Source organism: Thermobia domestica, chromosome 17, assembly GCF_964235325.1.
Source record: "Thermobia domestica chromosome 17, izTheDome1.hap1.1, whole genome shotgun sequence".
Taxonomy (NCBI): domain Eukaryota; kingdom Metazoa; phylum Arthropoda; class Insecta; order Zygentoma; family Lepismatidae; genus Thermobia; species Thermobia domestica.
The window spans coordinates 77100640-77125959 of NC_137470.1; the positions used below are offsets into that span (position 1 = coordinate 77100640).

Genomic DNA, 25320 nt, shown 5'->3' on the forward strand with positions numbered 1-25320 from the left:
TCCACCACAAAGTCTAAACTGCGCGAGCTGGGATCGAACCAGGGACCTCAAGCACCGGAGGTGAACGTTCTACCACTGACCCACCGCGCCCCCTGGTAAGATCTACAGTATATACTTATATTGGTGCTCACGGCGTCATTAACCTTTTCCACCACCAACGAATTTCAAGGTACTTTGTTTTGCATCTTTTGTGCGTGTTTTGTGTCGCTTTGTGCGCCTATTCCCACATTTTGTGCATCACCGGAAGTGGGTCAAAATGGGTCTACAAATATGGCGGAACAAATTATTGCTCTTCCGCCACCAATGAATTTCGAGTTCGTTTCCTTCACATCGTTTTGTGCCGTTTTGTGCGTCTACTTCCGTTTTGTGCGTCATGGGAAGTGGGTTAAAATGAGTCCCCAAGGTGGGACGAAAATGACCAAGAGTTCCGCCACTATCGAATTTCGAGGTCGTTAATTTCACATCGCGTACCTTTTTGTGCGCGTATTTCGACGTTTTGTGCGTCACTGGAAGACGGTCAAAATGGGCCTCGAATGTGGGACGAAAATGACCCACTGCTCCGCCACTACCAAATTTCGTGGTCCTTCCTTTCGCATCGACTAGTGAATGTTTCGTGCCGTTTCGTGCCCTTATTTCCACGTTTTGCGCGTCACCAGAAGTGTGTCAAAATGGGCCTCCAAAGTGTGACCAAAATGATCCATTGTTCCGACACTATCGAATTTCTAGGTCGTTTCTTTCGCATCGTTTAGTGCCTTTTTTTAAGTTTTCTGCGCCTATTTCTCGTCTTGTGCATCACCCGAGGTGAGTTAAACGGGGCTTTAAAGTGGGAGTTAAATGGCTCACTGTTCCGCCACTATCGAATTTCGGGGTTGGTTCTTTCGCATCGTTTAGTGTGTATTTTGTACCGTTCTGTTCGCCTACTTCCACGTTTTGAGCATCACCAGAAATGCGTCAAAATGGTCCATCAATGTGTGAGGAAATAGAGCCATTGTTCCGCCACTATCGAATTTGGAGGTCGTTTCTTTCGCATCGTATAGTGCCTGCTTTGTACTGTTTTGTGCTCCTATTTCCACTTTAGTGCGACAACGAAAATGGGTCAAAAGGGCCTACAAGTATAGCGGAATAACATAATGCTGTTCAGTCACCATCGAATGTCGAGGTCGTTTTCTTCACATTTTTTATGCATGATTTGTGTCGCTTTGTGCATCAGTGGGAGAGGGTCAAAATGGACCTTGAAAGTGGAATGGATATGTCTTTTTCTGCCATATTGGTAGGTCGTCTTTGACCCACTTTTGTTGGCCTACAAAACGTGAAAATATGCGCAGAAACGGTAAAAACATGCACTAAACAATGCGAAAAAGCGACCTTGAAATTCGATACTGGTGGGAGAGTGGATCATTTTTCTTCCCACTTTGAATGCCCATTTTGACCCACTACCATTGATTCACAAAACGTGGAAATAGGCTTACAAAACGGTAGAAAACACGCACAAGATGATGTGAAGGAAACGACCTCAAAATCGTTCCTGACGGAACAGCATTAACTTGTTCCGCCATATTTGTAGGATAACGTTGACCCATTTCCGGTGACGCAGAAAACGAGGAAATAGGCACACAAAACGACACAAAAAATTTCCATGTAATTAAGCTAAATTTCCATTTAAGTTTGTAAGCTTAATTATATGGAAAATTTTATACATTTTTCCTTTACGTTGGTCTACTTTACGTTGATTTGGGACTTTTAAATTTTATTCAGTTTTCCACTGAAAAGTATCTATAATTCAACAAGGAATTAATTATTAATTATAATTATTATCTATATAATTGAATTCATTGTAATTTGTTCCATAACAAACACTTTACCATTTCGTACTAGCTGTTATGCCCGTTCTTCGCATGGATCAGATAAAATATCAATGTAAACGAACTGAACAACGGGAGAACAATTAAAAAACATTTCTAAAATTGGATATATTTTGTGTGAATATATATCCAACAACCGTTTCCGTACATGTGTTTTTATTGGGAAGGCCGATGGGGGCTGAATTTGAACGTATACACTATCGGGGGTGTCACTATACGTCTGAGCAACCCCAATAAATATGGATTCGAAACAAATTCTACTACTTTTACATGTCCCGGTGAACCACCCCTCAGACCCCCTTGGTTCGTATTGTGAAAAAATCTCCTCTGGCCTCCACCAACCCCCAACCAATACCACGAAAACTATGAATGTGATACTAACATCTGCCATTTTCTACTACTTTTTACATATGCCGGTAGAAGTCCCTATAATCCTCTGGTTCCAATTTAAAAAAAAAAAAACAATGCCTCTGGCCCACAGCCGATGGGGGCTGTATTTGGAAGTCAACGCCTGTGGAAGTATCACCATTCATCTCACCGACAGCGAAAACTATGGATTTGACACTAATATCGGTCACTTTCCATTATTTTTACATGTCTCGCAATTCCCCACCCCCGGTGACTCCCGGCCCGCATACAATGGTGGCTAAATTTGAAAATCATCGCTAATGAAAGTATCAGCATTGATCTCAGCCACCGCGAAAACTACGGATTTGACATCGGTCATTGTGGATTATTTTTACATGTCTCGTGATCCCCTTTATAATGCCCCCATTCCTTAGCTGATGGGGGCTAAATATGAAAGTAAACGCGGTCTTGAGCTTCACCATTGAGCTCAGCTATCCCGAAAACTATGGATTCGACATCGGTCATTTTCGATTATTTTTACATGTCTCGGAATTCCCCCCTCTGGTGACCCAAGGCCCGCATACAACGGTGGATGAATTTGAAAGTCATCGCTAATGGTAGTGTCGCCATTGATATGAGCAACCGCGAAAACCATGGATTTGACACTAATATCGGTCATTTTGGATTACTTTTACGTCTCGGTATCCCCTTCCCGTTGACCCACGGCCCGCAGCCGTATACGGTGAATTTGGAAGTTAATGCGATCGGAGTTTCACCATTGATCTCAGCGACCGCAAAAACTATGAAATCGACACTGATATCGTTCTACACGTGTACTTTACATGTCTAGGTAAACGCCCCCCTGAGACCCCCTGGTTCGAATTTTGTTGAAAACGCTTTGCCTTGGTGTGGGACCTGGACCAAGGTATCTTTGAAAAAAATTTGGTAACTCTCGGTCGACTTTTCTGGTCCCCTGGCTGGTCCCGGTAAACGTCCCCTGGAGACCCCCTAGTAGGGAATTAAAAAAAAAAACTCTTCGTCTTGGTCTGGGGCCTAGACCAAGCTACCCGTGACCAAATTTTGAAAAGTTTCGGTCCACTCGTCTCGTCCACAGGCCGCACAAAGATAGACCGACAGACACACGAACAAACTTTATTTTATTTATATTAGAAAGGTCAGATCCGCCGTTATTGTATTAGTGCGGTGTTTGAGCGATTGATCGTAGAAATTCAAACTCCGATGGGTGATAATTTTATAGGCTTGTTTTATTACAAGTTTAAACTCTTTAGTCAGTAGAGAAGAGGGCGTGAATCATGGGTCAGAGTTGATGACAATGGGTTTTGGTGGGTCTGTGGGTCACAGTGGGTAAGAGTGGTTTATGATGGATGGTGGGTCAGAGTGGGTCACCGTGGGTCGTGGGTCACGACGGGTGGTGAGTCAATTGGTCGTGGCTAAAGTTTTCATTGCCCCACGCCCTCTCTGAACTACAGTGTTGAAAATTAATCAGTGAAAATTAATTGCAATTGATCAATCAATTGAAAGTAATTGCTGTGGAAATCAATTGCAATTGAATCAATTGCCAATTAATTTCAATTGCAATTGAATCAATTGCCAATTAATTTCAATTGCAATTGAATTACAGAATTCAATTTCAATTACTTTCCACTACAATTACTTTCAATCAATTGATCAATTGCAATTGATTCTCCTTTTTCAATGGCCAACTGCAATTAACAATTAACCATTACTTATTTCAATTGTTAATTTCAATTAACAATTAAATTTACAGATTAATTGTTAATTGTTAATTCAATTGAAATTTGCCCAACACTGGTGACTATTTATCTCCTAACGCCTTTTTATGGTAACGATTTCTTAACGAAATCGCTCACCATGTTTGTCACCCACATCTCCGAGATTAGAAGGGAAGAAACCCAAGTAAGAATGCAGAAGATTTCAGATAATTTTAATTACATGTTGCTCCTCATAGCCTCCAGCAATTTTCAGCCCTGACATTCCCAAAGAAATTACTGTATCTATCTTTGAAAGTAAGCCAAGTTGACCGCCCCGTATCTGTAAGCAATTCTTCAAAAGTAGTATCTTTGAAGTTATGAATATGAGGTCCAATTGAAATACCTTCATTATTATTTGCAGTAATACCTTCTTTATTATTTGAAGTAAGAATTGATAACCCGTGTCGTTATTATCCATTGTTTTCATAAAATTCTTCATGAAGGACGATTTCAGATGTAGCTGTAGTAACAGCGCATTGTCTCTGTCAACAACAGGTTCATGTAACACGGAGCTTTCTCTCAAAGGTAACTGCTTTATTACGTAACGGTCTTTCCTTGGCCTACTGTCCCGTTGATTTAAGAAACAACAATATTTTGTGGAATCAGTTTGCGTTCACCGAAGAAGCTCTAGAACTTTAAAGTCAGCACAGATTTGTATCTGTGCTTCGAATAGCAAACTGTTTTCAGGAGTAGCCCCTGTTCCTGTACGTTTCTTTTGAATAAACAAAATAAGATACTTGTATAGAAGGTTTCTCGTTACCGTCACGCAAGAGAACAGCATGGAGAATATGTTTCGGGTAATCTACAAATAGGCACCGTTCTTTGGGATTGTGTATCCTTCCAAATTTCCCATGTGCTAATACAAATATACTACAATATATGTTAATGACTTTGAGAAACAAGTGGAAAGACCAAGCTGTCCTTTACGGACCGATATACTAACGTTTGTTTATAGCAATTTCTTTCAAAGAAGAAGGAATTATGTTCGCGTTTGAAAACATTTAGCTATCTTACAAGATCGTTCAATTCCATCAGACAGTAGCTGTAGTTGAAGCTGTAGTGTATATGGTGTGTGGCGAAAATTGTTGCAATATGTTGTTCTGTTATTATCACCTTCTCAGGCACGTAGCCAGGATTTCGTAATAGGGGGGGTCCGTGACAAAATACTGTGGTTAGCAGACCACGGGCTCGATCATACTAAACTATTTTACTGGCAACATATGTTGGTCCGTTTAGTCTGTATTTGGTAATAGGGGCGGCGTGACATGAAGTACTGTGGTTACACACCAGGGGCACAATCCATCTAAACTATTTTACTGGCAACATACCCATATTGGTTTGTTAGGACACTAAAATGAGGATATGTCGGTAAGTATTTTAATAACAAACTATAAAGAAATCTCAAGTAAAAAAATATGTAAAACGTTTTGTAAAAGATATCATCTTCCGAGGTCATTCGAACTCAGTTCTTGTCTTCTTTCTTTTTCTTTTCCTCATCTTCATTTAATGTCGTCAAGGATGACAATGAGATCTCTTTCGACAGTAAACACATCCTATAAAATGGATTAGTGTTGCCGAGAAACTGAAAATTTCTTCAACAAGTGTAACTGGAATCTATGTTGCCATGCTCATATTATTGGCGATTGGGATCATTTTTTAAGTTCTACCTGAGAGTGTCTGTTCGAACCAGTTTATCGATCGTCATTTGTAGTCCATAGGATTAGCGTGGAACTAGATGGAATTCGAAATGCTCCATTACAATAATATACATTTTTAACTTGAATCCTCCCGTTTCCTCCACACATAGCTCCTCATAAGAAAGAGTAGCCAAACGCTTGCTGTGGCTTTTTATTTTAAATGCTGGTTCTTCTTTTTCTTTTTGTTTCATCCTTCCTTAATATTTTTTCGTTTCTGGTCTGAAGGGGGGGTCCGGACCCCCGGACCCACCCCTTGGCTACGTGCCTGACCTTCTGTTCCATTTTTCAGTGACTGCTTTGTTGGTGGTTTTGGAAGAGGTAAAGAATCAGAACGCGGAACTTCACGCATTGGGGATTTCAAATTTGAATATGAAACTGTGTGCTTTTCTTTACTTCAGGTTTCTGCAAATTTTGTTAAAAAAGTAGCACTCTGTTAGTTGGTCTCTAGGTTTCTTCCACAACTGTGGTAACGCAAATGAAATAAGTGAGTGGATTTCATGCAACCAGACTCTTAAATAGCGGGAGGGACGTAAGCAACAATTCCTGGATCCCAGTACTTACCTTCATTTTTTCTTGATTCAAAATATAAATCACGCGCTTTTCTGACGATCAGGGAAGAGAACGCCTTCCGTACTCACCATACAAACAACACAAATATTTCGGCGAATTAACACACTTCCTACACATCGCAGAACACAAGAATCACGTGAACAATCTACACCCTATTCTCTCTGAAATGTTGATTATAAATAGGCTTGTGCAAAGGCTGTGATGATAAGCGCCAGGACAACAATAATATGCAGTCCTGGGCTGGTAAAATTGCATTTTCTTTGAAAAGTTTAGCTGGTAGTGATGAATGGTTTTCATTATTGTCATCAGAGCAATGAAAACCTTAAGAATCACATACTTTTCTTATGCGGCGATTCCCATGCTCGCACATTATTATTATTATTATTATTATTATTATTATTATTATTATTATTATTATTATTATTATTATTATTATTAATCACAAACTTTGATTAAAATATTCACAGCTAATGAGATACATAATTTTGAACAGACATGGTCTCCAACTTTCGTTTCTATGAGTCTCTAGAAGGAAGTTTAGATATTTGGCTGATGAACCTATAAAAACTGTTCGTAGCAGTGAATGGATAGCAAATGCCAGCAGAAAGTGTCAGCAAAAGATAATTCTGCAACCATTGGGCTCTCTTGTGCAACCAAGAACAAACATTGTTATAAACTTAAAATCGAATCTGACTGAATATACTTCCATCTGATGTGTTTGAATGACAAAAAATATTCTATTTACAAGTACATAATTATCACTGTTAATGAGTAACGATTAAATTATGATAAAATGCATAATATTAGGGAACCAATCCTATCTTATCATATTACTTTCAGTGATGAGTTGCACAAGCGTCAATTTATGTGTTACACAAATTGTTAGTATTTACAAGTACTTTCTCTTAACATTTTGTTTGCAACTACAACCATTAAGCTCTTTTAACATTTAGTCATGTTCCATTATTAATTAAAGCAGGCAAGAGGAAACAGTTGAAATGCTTGGGTTCATTTATTCTTTGCTTTCTAAAGTCTTTACACATTAATTTTGGAATGAATTTTTGCTTCAAACAAACACTCGAATTTTGTGAAACAGTACCTTTTATAAAATAGAAAAGAATACCCATTTAGTCATGTTTCTTGCGTCTACTTCTGTTACTTTTTTGGTGCTGGTAGAAACAAAACAAATACTTTGATGTCTTTCTAATTATCATTAATTACTAGGGGTATAGAGAAAAGTGGAAGACCACACTATTTGCCGACGAGGTGTGGCTAGAAATGTGCGTAAGTTATTGAACACTTTTCTGAAGTTCTGTTAAACTTTAATGCAAAGCTACCACATAAGTTATTACAAAATCTAAATGTGGATTATTTGATCAACGACAAATACTCATTCGATTGTAGACCTTACACAATGGCAGAAAATGCAAAGTAACACATTTTGAGGTTATAATTTTGGATATAAGGCAACGCCATGCAAGTAGCATCATTGGAAAGGATAATTCTACATTGTATGAGCTGTATCAGGAAACTAGGGAATGTATTAGATGTTCAGGTAGAGGGAAAATATACGTGACAAAAGAACGTAAAATCTTGTTCTTTGCTGTTGCGTACCAATGATTGCATCTATTTTGAATTTTGTTTCGATGCCTAAGTGTAGAATACTAATAAACCAGTAGAAAGACTTTGTTTTCTATAAAGTTCAGTGAAAGTATTTATGAAGTTTCGAGTGATGATGACCGAAATATTTCCAAAAACTATATTGTTCTACATACGAATTTGTAAAAATAGGTTTTCCCGATATCGCTGATCTTTGGCACAGTAATCCTTGAGGTCTTGTTTGTAGGTTTCTATAAAATAAATTTTATATGTTCACGATCTTGTATAAATCTGTTTTAGTTCCTAAGCTATCACTTAAGCCTTCTTTGGGATTTCATGGAATCAGTAATGAAAACTCTTCGGTCTCTCTACTAGGTTATCTTTAAATAAACGAAAAATTAAGGCAATATTATAGTTCCCAAGTAACTCTGAAGTTCCTAAATGAACTTGTGACCCCTCGTTCTGAACACTCTGCGTTCAGGAAGAAATTCAAACAAAAAGTAACAGCAAAAATATTTCAGGCGCATTTATTCTGGAATTATTAATTTCTTAATGCTACTCGCAGTAGGCGAAAATCAGAGATAAAGCGAATGAAGTTCTGCCTAAAATCCAGCAAGACAGGCATGTGGGCATTATGAAATCACCAATTTCTTAAATACGTATCACTAAGAAGGATGGCTACAGAAATAAGCTCAACGTTTGAATGTCACATGACCTAACTTAAAAAAAAAGATTTATTCAATCGAATTTCTATTGTATCCTAGAGTTTCTACTAAAATGTAACGAACTTGAGCCATTTCTGAAGCTATTTATCACCAGTTATGAAGAGTGGGTAACCTACGACAACAATGAGCGAAAAATATCGTAGTTGAAGTTAGGAGATTCTCTATAGTCAGTGACACAAACAGACCAAATATACAATGAACAAACCGTATGAAGTTGTGAAAATTTGACTGGGAGATTGTAGTGCGTCCACCGTATCAAGGAGCTGGCTCGGTAAGATTAATAATTTGTTTCGGCTTCTGAAGAGTTTTCTGAATGGTGCTAAGATTGTAGAAATTGTCTTGAGAAACAAAGCTGGTAAAAGCCGCAGGACCCCCCTTTTTTTTTTCAAGAAACAACAGTTCTCGAATGACGAGATTATGGTGTTGTCGGAACAATGTCATAAAGAAATGAAATATAAAGTGCATATGTATTTTAATAATGTTATTTCTAAATAACAATAAACATTTTTTTTTCAAATTTGAGCTATGCATGCTAGATAATGTTTAGATAATCATTTACTACCTAATTCGAACTCATGTATACTCAATATTACTCTTATTTTTCTACTGCACACTGTCCCATATTTGTTACTATGTTAGATTGATAGATTAATCGGAATTTATCGTCCTTTCCCAAAAGTATTTTTATATAAAAAGATACTTTAAAATACAATATGATTTTTTTACCGGCTAGCCAAAGCGGCTAGCAACCTATAAGAGGGTTATGCCCTCTGTGAGGTGAGTGACAAAAAGGAATTTTAGGTGCGAGGTACAGTAGGTGGTCTATGTGCTTTATTGAAATTTCTTAGCATTATGTCTTACACTAACTAACAAAAAGGACGTAAGGAACTTTGATCCTTACCATTGTGAAAGGAAAACATACATATATATAGCAAGTAATAACTATAACAAATAACTGAACGTGTATGTAAAAATATATATAATATAAAATAAAATACAATAGAAAAAAATAATGAGGATATACAAGTAGAACAAAATAATAAATATAGATGATTAAGGAAATTTTGAAATGTTGATAATAAGAGTGAAGAATGAGACGAGGTGCGAAGCACAGGACAACACGTGGGTTTTGTTAGTCAGACAAATGAAATTATCTTCTGCCTAGGGGCATCTCTAGGCGATGATGAGAACAGGGGGAGCCCAAACAATATGAAACAATATTTAAGTTTTAATTCAAATTAAACACCTTCCTTCCAGGGAAATCGTTATTAATAAAATGAATATAAAAATTTCCTTATTAATTTCCCCAAAATTATGATTTTACCATCTCAAAACATATAACAAGAAATAAATGAATACATTGCGAAATGATTTCGTGTTACGATTCAGAGGATAACAGTTGGTTAATTAGAGTTTAGCGTCTCTTTCAGCACTGGGTCTATTTCAGACATGGAATCACAATTGAACTTGGGATCCGAATCTCGCGCACTCCATCCGAGAATCAGACCCTGGTCTCTCGCTCGATGGGTTAATAGAATAGAATAGAAGATACTTAAACCCTGTGTTCAAGTATGCCATTTAACGTTTACAATTCCTATACTGTTATTTCCTAATCGAATTTATAAAGAAAATAGACGGGAAAGGGTTATTGAAGATGATCTCTGGGTTAGTCTCCGGGTTAAATTAACAGAAAAAAATACCTTAATCCGGAATTCAAATACAAGAGCACATGACTAAGAAATTATGTACTCAAACCGCTGAACCATTTTCTACGCTACTCCAAATTTGCTTTGTGTAAAGTGATTTCGTGTTCCGTACTAGGTTTCGTTTACAGTCTGATATGACTGAGTTTGCGGCGAATAATTGGAAGTAACATTTCTCCAAAATTCACACTTTTCTTTACGCCACAATAACTAATGTAAAAAAGATTGAATCTGTGAAACGATTGCTGTTGAAATGATCGTTAATTATAATAAAGAAACAAGAGAATTGCAATAACAAATACCTGAACAATACAAAATGATGAAGAAAATTGATTAGCCTAAATAATGACAATCTTCTCATACATCTTTAGAGTTCGTCTTTGCTTACATGAAAGGAATTTCAGTAGCTATCATTATTTTATGTAAACTTAATGAATTGGTTAATGCAAGTGGGTGGGTAACCTATTGGATTTCCAATCTGAAGGTATGAGTTCTCACTACGGCAGGTTCAAACTTTTTAACATGCTTCAATGTTAATTTGAATGTATTATCAATATGATAAGCACGATCTGCTCCTTATAGAAGGAAATAGAAGTTAGAATGACGGAGAATGGGAGTAGGCCAATGAATCGAAACAATGATTAACAAATTTATTCCTTCAATTGTTTCAGATTTCAATTGAATTTTCAGTTTATTTTAACTGTTTTGTAACTCGTGTAGGATTAGTATTTTTCTTCCTTCTTATATGCAGTATATCGTGAAATCATATATTATACACACAACGAGTTATTGCCATTTGGTATGGGTCATTCCATACGAAATCAACACAAAAAAAGCACATTTTTTTCCCTCGCATTTTCGGATATTGATTATTTTTACGTCACATGAAGATATCATAGCAAGATTGGAAAGTACCAAATTTCAACCTTCTAGGTTGATTTGTTTTCGAAATTTTACGGTTCGAGATTTCCAATTTTGGTCCAAAAATTGGATATATGAGCTTCTTTAACTTGATATATCTCGGCTCCTAATTAACGTACCGAACTACGACTTACACCATTGCAAAGCCATTGTTTTAAACATTTTTCAGATATATAAATCAATGGGGGTGTACTAAAAAGAAGTTTCGAAACTTCGAATTTTCAAATTCAAATTACTCGAAAAAGAGCAATTTTAAATTTGTGAAAAATGTTATATGAGGGTTAGGCCTTTATAAAGATACGGTTAAAATATAATTTTTGGATCGTTATGGGATCGCCATATACAAACAATAGAAACGAATCGGGTGAAGTTCTTCCACCAGAAAACGCCAGGCCGTCAAGGAATTCTGCCAAATTGCTGACATTTCCAGGGTTATGCCAGGCACAAAAGACTGTCTTTCAATAAGAGACAGCAGTGGGAAAAAAGTTAATTTTTTTATGTGTCTTTTGTAAAATTTGTGTGAGGTATATCAGTCGTTTAAAGAGCGGTTTCTTTATATGAGAATAGGGTTTTTCAATTTTGCAGAGCTTCGCCCAAAAAATGTCGTTAGCTGGAGTTAATGGAACGCACATTGTTTGCGTTTGTACGACAAATCGAAGCGTGAAGTTAGTGATAGAAAATGATAAGTTACAAACTCTCACCAATGGTTCCATAATGGGTTCGATTGCCGGAGGGAGCTCATGTGGTTCAATCAACTCAATGGTCCTATAATAAATTACAAGGACTGCCTACACCTCATAACGTGTGAACCTATGTCTGAGGACTGTTCTATAGAAACTTACTCTTGGTGCCCTGGAATTGACGTCATCAAAACTCTGCTGGAAGACACACAACAGGAAAACTTAATCGAAACTCTGACATTCCGTCAATGGTTGTCTGTTGATAGATGTATATTACAAACTCTTCAGAAGCCATTATCAGAATTTATTAAGCTATTTTGTCAAAAATTAAATGATCTGTATCACGACTTTATAGGAAAGCAACGACTTTTTTTTTTCAAGCACGTTAAAGGAAATGTTTCTGAAAGTGAATTTGTTGGTGTTTTTGACTTCGTGGAAAATTATGACTTTGTTCCACAAGATGAGGCAAAACAACTACCAGAGCTTTCCAGAAGCACATCTCTTCAAAAGACTTTAGCTAAAGCTTAGTCTCTGTTTCAAGATGGGCTACAGTTGAGTAGTTTGAATAATTGCCAAATGTTACAGCGCAACGAAAGTTCAGTGAACACATGCAAACCATGTAAGACATTTTTTCTTTATTCACACAATTTCCTTCGACGTTTGTATCTCTCGATCCCATAACGATCCCAAAATTATATTTTGACCGTAACTTTAGAAAGGCCTAACCTACATATAAGATTTTTTCAGAAATTTAAAATTGCCCTTTTTCGAGAAATTCAAATTTTTGAAAATTCTATTTAGTACACCCCATTGATTTATATATCTGAAAAAGTGTGAAACAATGGCTTTGAAATGGCGTAAGTCTTAGTTCGGTACGTTAGTTAGGAGCAGAGATATATCAAATTAACGAAGCTGTTAAATGCAATTTTTGGACCAAAATTGGAAATTCCGAACTGTAAAATTTCGAAAACTAATCAACGTAGGAGGTTGAAATTTCGTACTTTTAAATCTTGTTATGATATATTCAAGTGACGTAAAAATCATCAAAATCCGAAAATGTGAGGGAAAAATGTGCTTTTTTGTGTGTGGATTTCATATGAAGACATTTTTTCTTTATTCACAGAATTTCCTTCGAAGTTTGTATCTATCGATCCCATAACGATCAAAAAAAATATTTTGACCGTATCTTTAGAAAGGCCTAACCTACATATAAGAGTTTTTACAAATTTAAAATTGCCCTTTTTCGAGAAATTCGAATTTGAAAATTCGAATTCGAATTTTCGAAAATTGTTTTTAGTACATTCCCATTGATTTATATATATGAAAAAGCTTAAAAGAATGGCTTTGCAATGACGTAAATCTTAGTTCGGTACGTTAATTAGGAACCGAGACATATCAAATTAAAAAAAGCTAGCAATTTTTAGACCAAAATTGGAAATTTCAAACCGTAAAACTTCCAAAATTAATCAATTTAGAAGGCTGAATTTTGATATTTTTCAATCTTGCTATGATATCTTTATATGACGTAAAATCATCAAAATCTGAAGTGGTCAGTATAAAACGGTGTGTTGAGTTGATATGGAATGACCCGTATATGATATTTAGGAGACAACATATTCCAAATAGTAGAGATTAATCTTGAAGCAGAGAATTTTTTGTACACCAATTCCACAGTAAAAACGTGATTTAGTGCCGAACAGGTTTAACGAATGTCTTGCTTGGTTGCAAATATTTGTTGTATATTGGGTTGCATTTGTCGAGGCGCTTGTGAGACCAGCAAAAGTCTTGAAAGCAACCTAATGGAGTTGTAGCAGTGAGGGGTGCATGTAACTTGCTATAGGATGAAATTTGATCCTGGATAAATACCTCATTCACATCTTTGTTCAGGAACTCTTACCCAGGAGTACATTGGTTTGAAAAGCTAGTGCATCAGAATAATAAATAAAAATTGATATTAAATTATTGCAACTTTAAATTATAACGAAGTATTGCACTTACGGCCATAATAATGGATGTATCCAAACAAATTATCTTAAATTGTTCGAAACGTATACTTACTGTTTTTCTTTTTTTTATTTCCAGAACACAGCTCTCCATTTGGCTACAATGGAAAATAAACCGAATGCAATTGCACTTCTGTTGTCAATGTCTTGCAAGTTGCAGTACAATAACAAGGAACTCAGTGCCATTGACTATGCCATTTACTACAAGTACCCAGAAGCTGCTTTGGCCATGGTTACTCACGAAGAAAGGTATTTCGTTACTTACCTTTAAGGCCCGGTGTATAGTTATCCGTAGGTGTACGATACGATCTATACATCTGTATGATTATGAAACGTATAACGTGCCTGGGGAAAACAGAAACACAGAGGGGAGAAAGGCTCATCCGTTAGTTTGTCAAATAACATTTAAGAAAATTTTGTGACACTTTACACACACTTGAGGAATATAACTTCTTTGGACATCGGTTAAACCGTTTCAATGAGTTCTTGTAACGCATAGGTGAATATTAGAAAAATGTAATGTAAATGCTATTCCCATATATCTTACAGCATGATTTTCTATAACAGTAAGATTATTTGAAAGGGGAAGTGCAATCATCTGTGATGTGAAAGCTCATATTTGTTGCATACAATTAGCTATCTCTCAAAGCGTCCAGTGCATAAAAGATCAAGCATAATAACCGATTGGCTCGCAAGATCCAAATAGGTGAGAACCAAGAACAAAAGGATTTCATTTAAATTTCGAAGCTAAACATTACGATGTTAAGATGTTAAAGTCGACTTCATATTATTTTACACTTTTCCTGGAATATGCCAACTATATATACAACTACATGAACTCAGTCACTGACATAAAATAACGGATATTTCCGATTGACGCGGAAAGTAGAAATTTGACATGATCGTAGCTTTTCGGGACAGGAAAGTTGCCAAATTGAATATTTTTAATTTTAAGGGGATCTAAATGGGGGATGAAGAAATTCCTCATGTTATTTGAATGGACCTTTGGACATATAACCTCATGTTTTAGGTACTTGGAATAAAAAATTTGAAATTCGGTATGCTAGTACGTCTTTTATAGAGTTATTTAACAAAATCAACAAAAATAAAAAAAAATAAAAGTAACGTTAGAGAGATTTTATGGGAGATGAAAAATTTTCCCATGTTATTTATATGGGACATCTTCTCCATCCCAAAATGTTCAGGCACCTCTGGCAGGATTAGAATGATGAAATTTGATATGTTTGTAGCCTTCTGGGACTAACGAACAGGTAATATACCAAAACTGAGTATTTTCATTTTTAAGGGGTTTGAAGTAGTGGTGGGCACAAAAACAGCTTTTTCGGTTTTTAGAAAAACCGAGTTTCGGTTTTCTTCAAAACCGGTTCCGGGTTTTTCCAAAATTTGATTTATTTCTGACCAGAATAGTGTTTCCTTGAACTCCAGAAGCCGATTCCGTTTCCACACAAATAGTTTTATGTGTTTTCACCGAAACCAGTTTTGGTAAAAAAAAAAAAAAAACGGTTTTGAAGAAAACCGAAACCGGTTTTGGAGAAATCCGCCTGGTTTTTGGAGAAAACCGAAACCGGTTTCGGCGGAAAAACGAACCAGTTTAGGTGAAATGTCGGTTTTTCGGGTTTCGGTTTTTCTAGAAACTAGTTTCCGGTGTTTATAAAAACCGGTTTTACCCACCCCTAGTCTGAAGGGGAAATGAAAAATCTCCATGGTGTTTAAATTGGCGTTTTTTTAGATACAAAATCGTATCTTTAGGTAGTTGAAATAGGAAAAGAAACTTGAAATTCGATAGAGATGTGGGTTTAAGAGGTAGAATTTCGTAGGCTGAGCAATCGCGGGGGTCTGGGAGCAGAGTCCCAAGCTAGCCAAAGGCTAACTATATTATAATCTTCTGATATTTTCATGTTAGCTCATAAGACCATTTAATCTACCGGTAAATATGTCCAAAAATGATGCATATATTAATTGACAAATCTAATCGAGCCGACATCGACAAAATGATACCGATGAGCATGAAAGTTCATGCGTAATTTTTAACGAAATGAAGGTGAAGTTACTTCTATGTAAATCTAAAAAATTGCACCATACAATAATCACGCTACCTAATAAAATGAAACTGATACTGAAGCATTTACTCATCAAGCTTGCTATTATGAAAGTAGCAAAATGACAGTACATGACATCCTTAATGGAATTTATCCCAAGATTGTGATTAACCCTTTTAGGATTTATTTTATATGTATATACCATAACGTAGTATCGCCTTTGACCATTTTTTTAGGTTCTATAACAGGCATTTAAGCACCCTTTTCATTGGTCAAGTGAAAGATGGACCAAAGAACACCCCAGATGGGTTTCGGAACCGGATGGTCAGTTTCTCGGCAAAAAGTGGCTACGGAGGACTTTCTTTTTTTTCTTAAGGCAAATTTCAAATTTTTTTCACGCCTTTTGTTTTCAAGATATCACATTGTAACTTTGCATACCGATTGTGAGCAACTTTGGGTACTTATCAATTTCTTAAAGATTTATACGGAAAACTTGGGCCGGACCCGAGGGGCGCAAGTGCTCCGAGGGAGAGATCTTCTCAGAAAAGAATCCGTTTTTTATCGATTTTTCCAGTTCAGATGTATGATACGGACATGTGAATGGTACCGTTGCAAAGAACTTGTTATACTAAAGAAAATTACGTTTGAACTATGACTCAAAGCTAAATAGTAATGACGCACTAAATTTGTATAATACATATATATATTGAAATTTTGCACACGTATTATGTATAGTAAGGGACATGAGTCTTTGGTAAGGTAATGGCGACTGTTTTGAAACCAAATGCAGAGTATTAAATCTGTCATATCTGTAGTTTGGTGTGGAGAATGAACTTAATTTGGAAGCAAAAGTTTAAGAAAAACTCAAGTTATTAACAAACTATGTCAAAGATTATTGACTTAAAATTCATAAAAAGAAATACGAAGGAGGTTTGGAAACGAAGGAAAATAACGTAAAACTTTGTAAGCGGAGGCAAGGAAACCTACCGTCAATATACTAAAGACGAAGCATTTAGAATGTAGTGATCGTGGTTCAATGGTCAAAGCGCTCGGCTAAAATCAGGAGGTCTTTCGATCGGACCCGCTGTGGGTAAGTGCTTTTTACTTAAGAATTTTTTGTAGCGATTCATCAACGATGACACACGTTTTATTATCTTGTGATATTTGAATACTTGGATGTTTCAGTACTTGACCAAATCTTCAGGAATAATAGTAGTAGTAACAATACGGTCACATCATTACAAGCAGAAACGTGACAAGAATATTTGGCAAGAAATTTGCAGTTTTGTTCAGTGTTGCCCCCGAGAAGATGAATTTCTCATCTTGTTTCTAAAACAAAAGAAACAAAAAGGAGATGAGAATTAACATTTTACATTGGGAATCTGAATCGGTTGCAAATATCCATATCTCTATAAGTTTTACCACTTTTGCTCTGATACCTGTCGGCAGACGGATGGACGAACGGACAAAGGTATTGTATAAGATTTTAGATATTTATGCGTAGCACAGTTTGAAAGTCTCATAACAAAACTGAACTTGAGTCCTTTGTGCATTGAATGCCAATTTTCAATATAAAACATTAGCTTCTACCTGCAATCGAAACTGGATAATAGAAGTTTGTCTGTATTGAATGACGTATGAAAATTGTGTCGTTTCTAAAGACATTCACCTATAATTGATTTGTGTGATAGATTTTATGTAGGAAGGAAAAAAAAGCTTTGCTTGTATTAAAACTAATGCGTTAAGCACAATACAAAACACATACACAAGGGCTACAACTTAGTGGTTAGATGGTGTCACACAGGTAACAGCCTACAGGGGAAAAAAAAGCTTGCCATAGCAGTAGATGTACCCGAAGAATTAACACAAACAATAATTGAATCTTTAAACAACCACAAAAGTACCACATTCAAATTCGATTTCAGCTATGAAAAACCATTTGTATACATATAGTAGTTGTAGTACGATTGATGTACAATTGATGTAGTACAATTGATGATTGAGACAATGAAATAACTGGGCGTTATTGAGGAGGAATTATTTAGTTTAATGTTTCAGGTTTATGCTCTTCAGGTTAAAATTGACGGATAATTAATTAGAGTAAATGGAAACATAATTATTTTATCTCCTACCGGGAATTCAACACGGAACCGCGTGCACCAAAGGCGCACGTCAAAATCGCTACATCAAAGGGAAGGATTGAAAGCTAATCTTTTATCTGAGGATAGAATATTGTATCACATTTGTTTGCAGTACTTTACTTACAGAAAACAAATTTGCTACTTTATTCATTTACCTTTGTAACAAAAAAAAGAAAAAGAAAAAGAAAAGAAAGAAAGATAAAAGAATAGAGAAATGAAATCTTTAAGTTTTACGTCCCATAGTTATGCAGCCTAGGGAAAAGAAGACGGTGATTATTAGCAATGAATGAAATGATGAAATGAAGAAAGTAGGAGGAAACAGGAGAACCCCAAGAATAACCTCACACACGCTGCTTGTCCACCACAAAGTTCACTCGGCGCTACCTAGGATAGAACCAAGGTCTCCATGCACCAGCGGTCAACGCTCTACCACTTTTTATACTTCCTGACTTACTCTATATTTCAACCACTTTTCAGGTCTATTAGACTCGGCAGGGACACAAACACAGAAACATCGAGGATAGTTACAATTCCTCCCTTCCTATTACAGAGGGACTCGTAAATCTCACGATCGTCACTCTAACGCCTCAGACCACTCAGTTTTATACACCGGCATCCACTGAACCACTACGGTCCCCAGCTTTGTAACAGTTTGTAGTAATATTCATTAACCCCAGTCTCGCAATCAGCTATCGTGTCAGGGGGATTTGATTGCACATAATACTATTTCGCTTATTTATTTACTAAAAGTATTTACGATACAGGCATAAGAGCATTGTTTTTGTAAAATATTTATTATTTTCATGAAGCAAAGAGTGAATATTCTTCTCTGGTTTAGAACTATCGCTACTATACTTTTAATGGACAAGTAATAGTTTACTTTCATTATTTCTGTCCATTTTCTACACATTACTTGCAGAGACTATTCGATGTAAATTTTTTATTTTAGTAATGTTTCATTAAAGTTTAGTCGTAAGTTAATTATAATTTCAAATATTTATAAGTTTCCCCTTCCGGTTAGGATAATGATTAAAAGTGGAGTTTCCTCCTCTTTTTATAAAATTCTTGATAATTATAGTACTTTTAGAAAGACGAAATTCTGAATTCTTCGGGAATATTCAAATAAAATGCAGTGAAGACGATATACTAAGACATATTATTTAAAAAAACATTGTTGTTATCAAACTGACAGAATCAACCTTTTCCATGAAATAAAGTTAATGTTGGGATTGGGATTCGAACTGATGATCGCGGATAAAAGTAAAATACTTGCAAAGCGCACGATAATCATTTGCGCTACGAAGGTTTGTTAAAGATCGTTCACTTAGTAGACGCTTATCAGAAATCAGTAACACAAAATGCCTGACCGCTTCTCTCTCTCTCTCTCTCTCTCTCTCTCTCTCTCTCTCTCTCTCTATATATATATATATATATATATGTGTGTGTGTGTGTGTGTGTGTGTGTGTGTGTGTGTGTTGCCTTTATGCATAGCATTTAAATGCTGTAATATAAGTTATGTGCAACGGCACATATGACTTTACAAGAATTTGTCTTGGAATTATTAGAAAATTAATAGAAAACTTATTAGAAAAATAATATAAACTGATGCACATAAGCAAATATTAACCTACTAACATTTTTCTCTTCAGTTGTGATGATGGCGATCCAAAACGAAGTGATTATCACACAGCATCATAGAGCAGTACAAACACTTAATAAATGAACTTTCGTCACAATCTTCATGACCACAGACAGTATTTTCTACTAGTCTCCAGAACAGAGCTGGATTTAGGTTTGGTGGGGCCATAAGCTACTGAAAATAATGGGACCTTTTATGTGTCCAGATGAACGTAGGGCCCTATATACAGAAATGAAGCAACCAGTGATATTTCAGGAAGCAGGCCAGCAGAAGGGATTCCATTACTTACACCATAGGGGCCAACACAAACGAAGCACTGTTGTTATATGTAGAGTTACTTGATTTATTGTTTTTCTTATATTTTGAAAATGTACATTCAAATTTTTCGTTGAATATTTTAGGCCCCCAAGAGTATGGGGCCCTAAGCTATAGCTTGTTTAGCTTATACGTAAATCCGGCACTGCTCCAGAACATTTGTAAATGAACCAACTATTGCTCCTGTAACGTACCCACATTTCTGCCATACATATGCAAGCATGTCCTTTAGGACTGGCGCACAAAATTGATGATACACAACATAATGCATTTTCATTATGAAAATTCTGCCATATAACCTGTACACCGAACAAGTGAGCATCTGCTACAATTAGTTATTTATCACAGTTTTGATATGAAAACTAGTCTTGTCCTTATTATAAGCAAGTGTTTTATCGTTAAAGGTAGGGAGATGCAGATATTTAATTATTTAATATTGAAGGAAAAAGCAAGAAAGAGGCTTGTTTTATGTATTGCAACTTGTTATTAATCTTGTAATAATCTTTATTGCCACCAATTCTTAGCAGGTGTGTATGCATTATCTTATCACTAATAACAGAACAGACACAAGAAAAGGGAATTCTAAGTTTCCAGGTGTATTTTCTTCTAAGAATGGGCTGTGAACTAATAATTTAAATCCCCTTAATTGTTTAATGCGTCAGCAATAAATCGATTGTATTTAGACAAACTGGCAATAAATACATTAAAGTATTTTAACTTTGTAATATGCACGGTACGTTATAGGTTGTCAAGCATGAGCATTGGAAAAGAACGCAATATTCTGCAACAATGATGGTTTTTGCCTAAGGTTTCAAGAGTGGAGAAGAAACTTAACACACTATAATGGACCACGTAAGATTAAGTAAAATAGATTTTTGGTTTGATTCAGTCCAACCTCCTACACTTATGCCTGCTACGCTAAAGGAGACGTGGATCTACTGATTATAGTGGAATCCGAACCATTTTGGTCATTCAACTAATATTCACCAGTTTATAACATTTTTCTAATATATATCGGAACAATTCCTTTGGTATTCTCCGCTCGTCAGTACTATTAGGCATGTGTTTCATCCACCAGCAGTCTATTCCATTGCACTTTGAAATAGGTATAACTTGTAGCATGCTGCTATTCCATTTTTCACTACAGGAATTTCAATTTAATTAACGATTTCTCTCACTAATATCAAGATCTGATTGGTATTGTGGCTATTGTACTGAATTGACTACTGCATCAGTTAAAACCCTGCAAGTGCTCGCACGACCGTGTTTCATAACACAAGTCTAACTCGCACAGTTTTTATATGTTCCTGTGGGGAAGAAAGTTCTTAACTCTGAAGTCTAAACTTTGGTTACGAAAATGGATTCAGGAGAAAATTCCAGTGCTATTTGATACCCCACATGACCCCCTTGTCATTTATCATATTTGATGGCGATTCAATATGGCGACTTTCAAAATGGCGATCATGCACTGGAAGTACTCCCCCATATAGATGCTCTACCTTGGTTTACAATACTAAAGTCAGATCTATCAAAAGCTTTTACATTTTTGTGCCGAAAGGGTATTCTTGCACTTGCCTACTGGATTTCAAGATGGCGTCGGTGTAGCAGCTCAACGAAGCATTTGCGCATCGAGTGACTATTACTACGTTACTTAGCAGCTCGAACTAAATCTTGTCACAAATTTTCATCAAAATTGAACTCTCACGGTTTATGGACCTTCCTCGTAAGCTAAAGGAGACATCGGTGATGAGAAGGAAAGGAATAGTGGAATGAAGAAAGTGGGAGGAAACAGATCCTCGAGAAAATCTACACACACAAGGCGCTTGTCAAGCACAATGCCCACCGGACGGGAGCTGCGATAGATCCAGGGATACAAGCTTTAGACTTAACGGGCTAGGACTGAAACAACCATATAGATGCGCTTAACCTTTTTGGAACAGAGTGAAACAATAAATTCACAAACCAGGACACACCTCTGCAACTACCCAAATATTAAACGAAAGCGTTCCACTAAAGTTTCATGTAGAAAGTATTCTACTGTACGTTTAAAAAAAAAAACTGTAAACAAATAACTGAATATTAGTGATAAGTAAGACATATAATAAACTAACTTTTAGGATATGCAGAAGTAATTATAAAAACTTTGCTACAAAAAATACCTACACAGATCATAATTTGATTAACTCCGAAATACAAATTTAAAAAAATAGCATACAAGGCTCAGTCTACAATAAGGCAATAGTTACTTAAAGAATGGACATACACAATTTCGAGAATCGAGATAAAACGAGAAATGTCTACGATACTTTTCATCTTGTCTCGATTCTCATCTAAAAACCAAACCAATAAATTTAGTTAGCCTTGTCCCGTCTCGAATGTAAAATGTTAATTCTCCTCTCCATTTTGTTTATTTTGTTTTAGAAACGAGATGATAAATTCCTCTTTTCGGGGGCAACACTGAACAAAACCGCAAATGTCTTGCCAAATATTCTTGTCACGTTTCTACTTGTAAAGGTATGACATTACTATTATTACTACTATTATTCCTGAAGATTTGATAGTTCAACCCAGCTCTCGCCAAGTGAACTTTGTGGTGGACAAACACCGTGTGCGTGGGTTTTCTCGAGGTTCTCCCGTTTCCTCCCACTTTCTTCATTCCACCATTTCATTCATTACTCATCGTCACCGTCTCCTTTAGCCTAACCGGCATAACCGTGGGACGTAAAACTCAAAGATTTCATTTCGTTTTTTTGATAGTTCAAGTATTGATAGTCCAACTATTTAAATATCTGAAGATAATGAAACGTGTGTCATCGTCGATGAATCGCCACAAAAAATTCTTAAGTAAAAAGAAAACACTTACCCACCGCGGATCCGATCGAAGGACCTCCTGATTCTGGCCGAGTGCCTTGACCACTGAACCACGATCACTACATTGTAAATGCTTCGTCTTTAGTGTATTTACGGTAGGTTTCTTTGCCTCCGCTTACAAAGTTTTACGTTATTTTTCTTCGTTTCGAAACCTCCTTCGTATCTCTTTTATGACGATATAAGCCAATAATCTTTGGGATAGTTTACATTAATAACTTGAGTTTTTTCTTAAATCTTTGGTTAACAATTTTGCTTCTTCCAAACCTCAAATATGACAGATTTAATTCTCATACTCTACATTTGGTTTCAAAGCAGTCACCATTATCTGATCAAAGACTTATGTCCGTTACTATACATAACGATGTTTTTTTAAAAAAAATCAGATCCCTATATGAAGCCAGGACCGGGCCAGAGGGACAAAGTGTTTTGGCCGAAAATTTGAAAAAAAAAATCCGTTTTCTCACAAATTTTCCGGTTCAGGTGTATGATACAGACATGTGCTTGTTACCGTTGAAAAGGGATCGTTATAATGAAGAAAATGGATTTTGAACGATGACTCCAGATCAAATAGTAATAATGCAGTACATTTTGAAGTATATACACGTATATATGAAAAAATGGGTCACCTTCAGACTTTCAAAAATTTCTCCCGGCCTTAGTTTTCAAAATAAAAGATTGAAATTTTGCTCACGTATTATTTACATAACAACGTAGTTTCTTTTAAAAGAAACTTCAGATCCCTATGTGTATCCAAACCCGGGGCCAGAGAGGATATAAATTTCGAAAAATCTCCCGGGTTTTCCCGATTTTTCCGTTTGTTGTGTATAATGCGGACAAGCGAGTGGTGCAGTTTTAAAGTACGTTCTATCGTGAAAAAGAGAGGTATGAACTATGATCTTATGATAAATTGTAAGGAAGCAATAGTTGTTTAAGGGAAAGTCTACAATTTATCTAAAAAAAAGTGGAAAACCTGAAAGGGTTAACGCTAAAATTTCTTTAATTTTCATTTTATTTTAACATTATTGAATGAGAAGACATTTATGAATCTATATATCATTAGAGCTGAGAACAAAATTGAGAGTGGTGCACCACGATGCACACACTGAGAAAAAAATGTAGATGGCGTAATTAAAAAGATAGGTTACATGCGTAATTCCTGTAGTTTTTGGACTTAACGTACAGTGGGGGACACTTCTAAATGGTACAGCCATATGGAGGTTTACGGCTATGGTGCTCCACCACTTGAGTCCGAAGCATTTGCCGGGAAGGATTGCAACCGAATTAACTTTAAAACGAGGCAGGTGGCATAATCGCCAGGAGCTGAAAATTCCCGTACACTTGGGCGAAATTCCCACTACCGTCTGCAGCATCATTTCTCCAAAATGAGATGTATCTTAGACTCTTAGTTCTTATGCCAAACATGCTACTTGATATTTGTCCTATTTGTGAAGATAAAGTGCAACAAAAAATGAAAGTCCAATCCTGTTGCTGTTGAAATGAACTATCTTTAAGTCGTTTGATCTGAAATAACTTTGCAGAACCTGCATACATATTCTGCCAGTTCAGGGGGGATGTAAGAAGAGCGAATGTTCTCCTCCTACAGTATGAAAACATATACTTTTAGTCAAATGCTTAGCGAGAGTGAGCCCATTGGTATAGCTCTTTTATGATTTGAAATCTTGCTCCCAAGTCATCTTATGTGATAACTGACAACATAGGAGAACGGGAGATGCAAATATGATGAAGGAGAAAAACACTCACATGTGCAAACTCAGAATTGGAGAAAAAATGATCGGATAGCATCCATATTTTGTCGCAAATTTTTATTTTGTAAGTAGACATGTAAAAGCTCGCCCGAACCTGAGAGCATCCCATTATCAATTGTTGAATTCAAGTGGAGAACTCAGTTGAGAGCATCAGATGATTAGGGAGGGAGAGAATCATCTTAAGATATGGGGAACGAACAATGGAAAAAAATACCAACTTTCCACGACCGGACTCGAACCCTCAACCCCTTGATTATCAACCCACGCCTTAGCTCACTCATCCACGGAGACACACAGGATGACAGACAGTCATACGTCAGAAAAAAACGTAAGTTATGACCAGTGATTTATTTGTAAGAGGAAGCTAGAGAAATTCCCCGTCTCTAGTTTTTCTTTCCTTGGCACTAACTTAATTACTGTTGTCCCAGCCTGAGAAGAATATTTTCCACCTCTCTAGAAAATTTCATAAACATTTGCATACACTTTTAGCAACACAAAACATTTATTCATCGATGTTCTCCATAATTTTACTTATACAAACGAATTATTTCCAATTCTATGAATTCCCGTACCAAGTAAACAGAACTACTGAGTATGAAATTCTATATCTCGCGAATAGTTTTGCAG

General features: G+C 36.2%; 1 protein-coding gene across 1 annotated transcript in view; it reads left to right on the forward strand.

Annotated features, from left to right (window-relative positions):
- Positions 1-25320, forward strand: part of TrpA1 (Transient receptor potential cation channel A1) — a 246610-nt gene that overhangs the window by 136021 nt on the left and 85269 nt on the right. The window contains exon 10 of the mRNA XM_081743887.1: positions 13981-14150. Coding sequence (XP_081600013.1) covers positions 13981-14150 — 170 coding nt within the window. The remainder of the gene's footprint in view (positions 1-13980; positions 14151-25320) is intronic.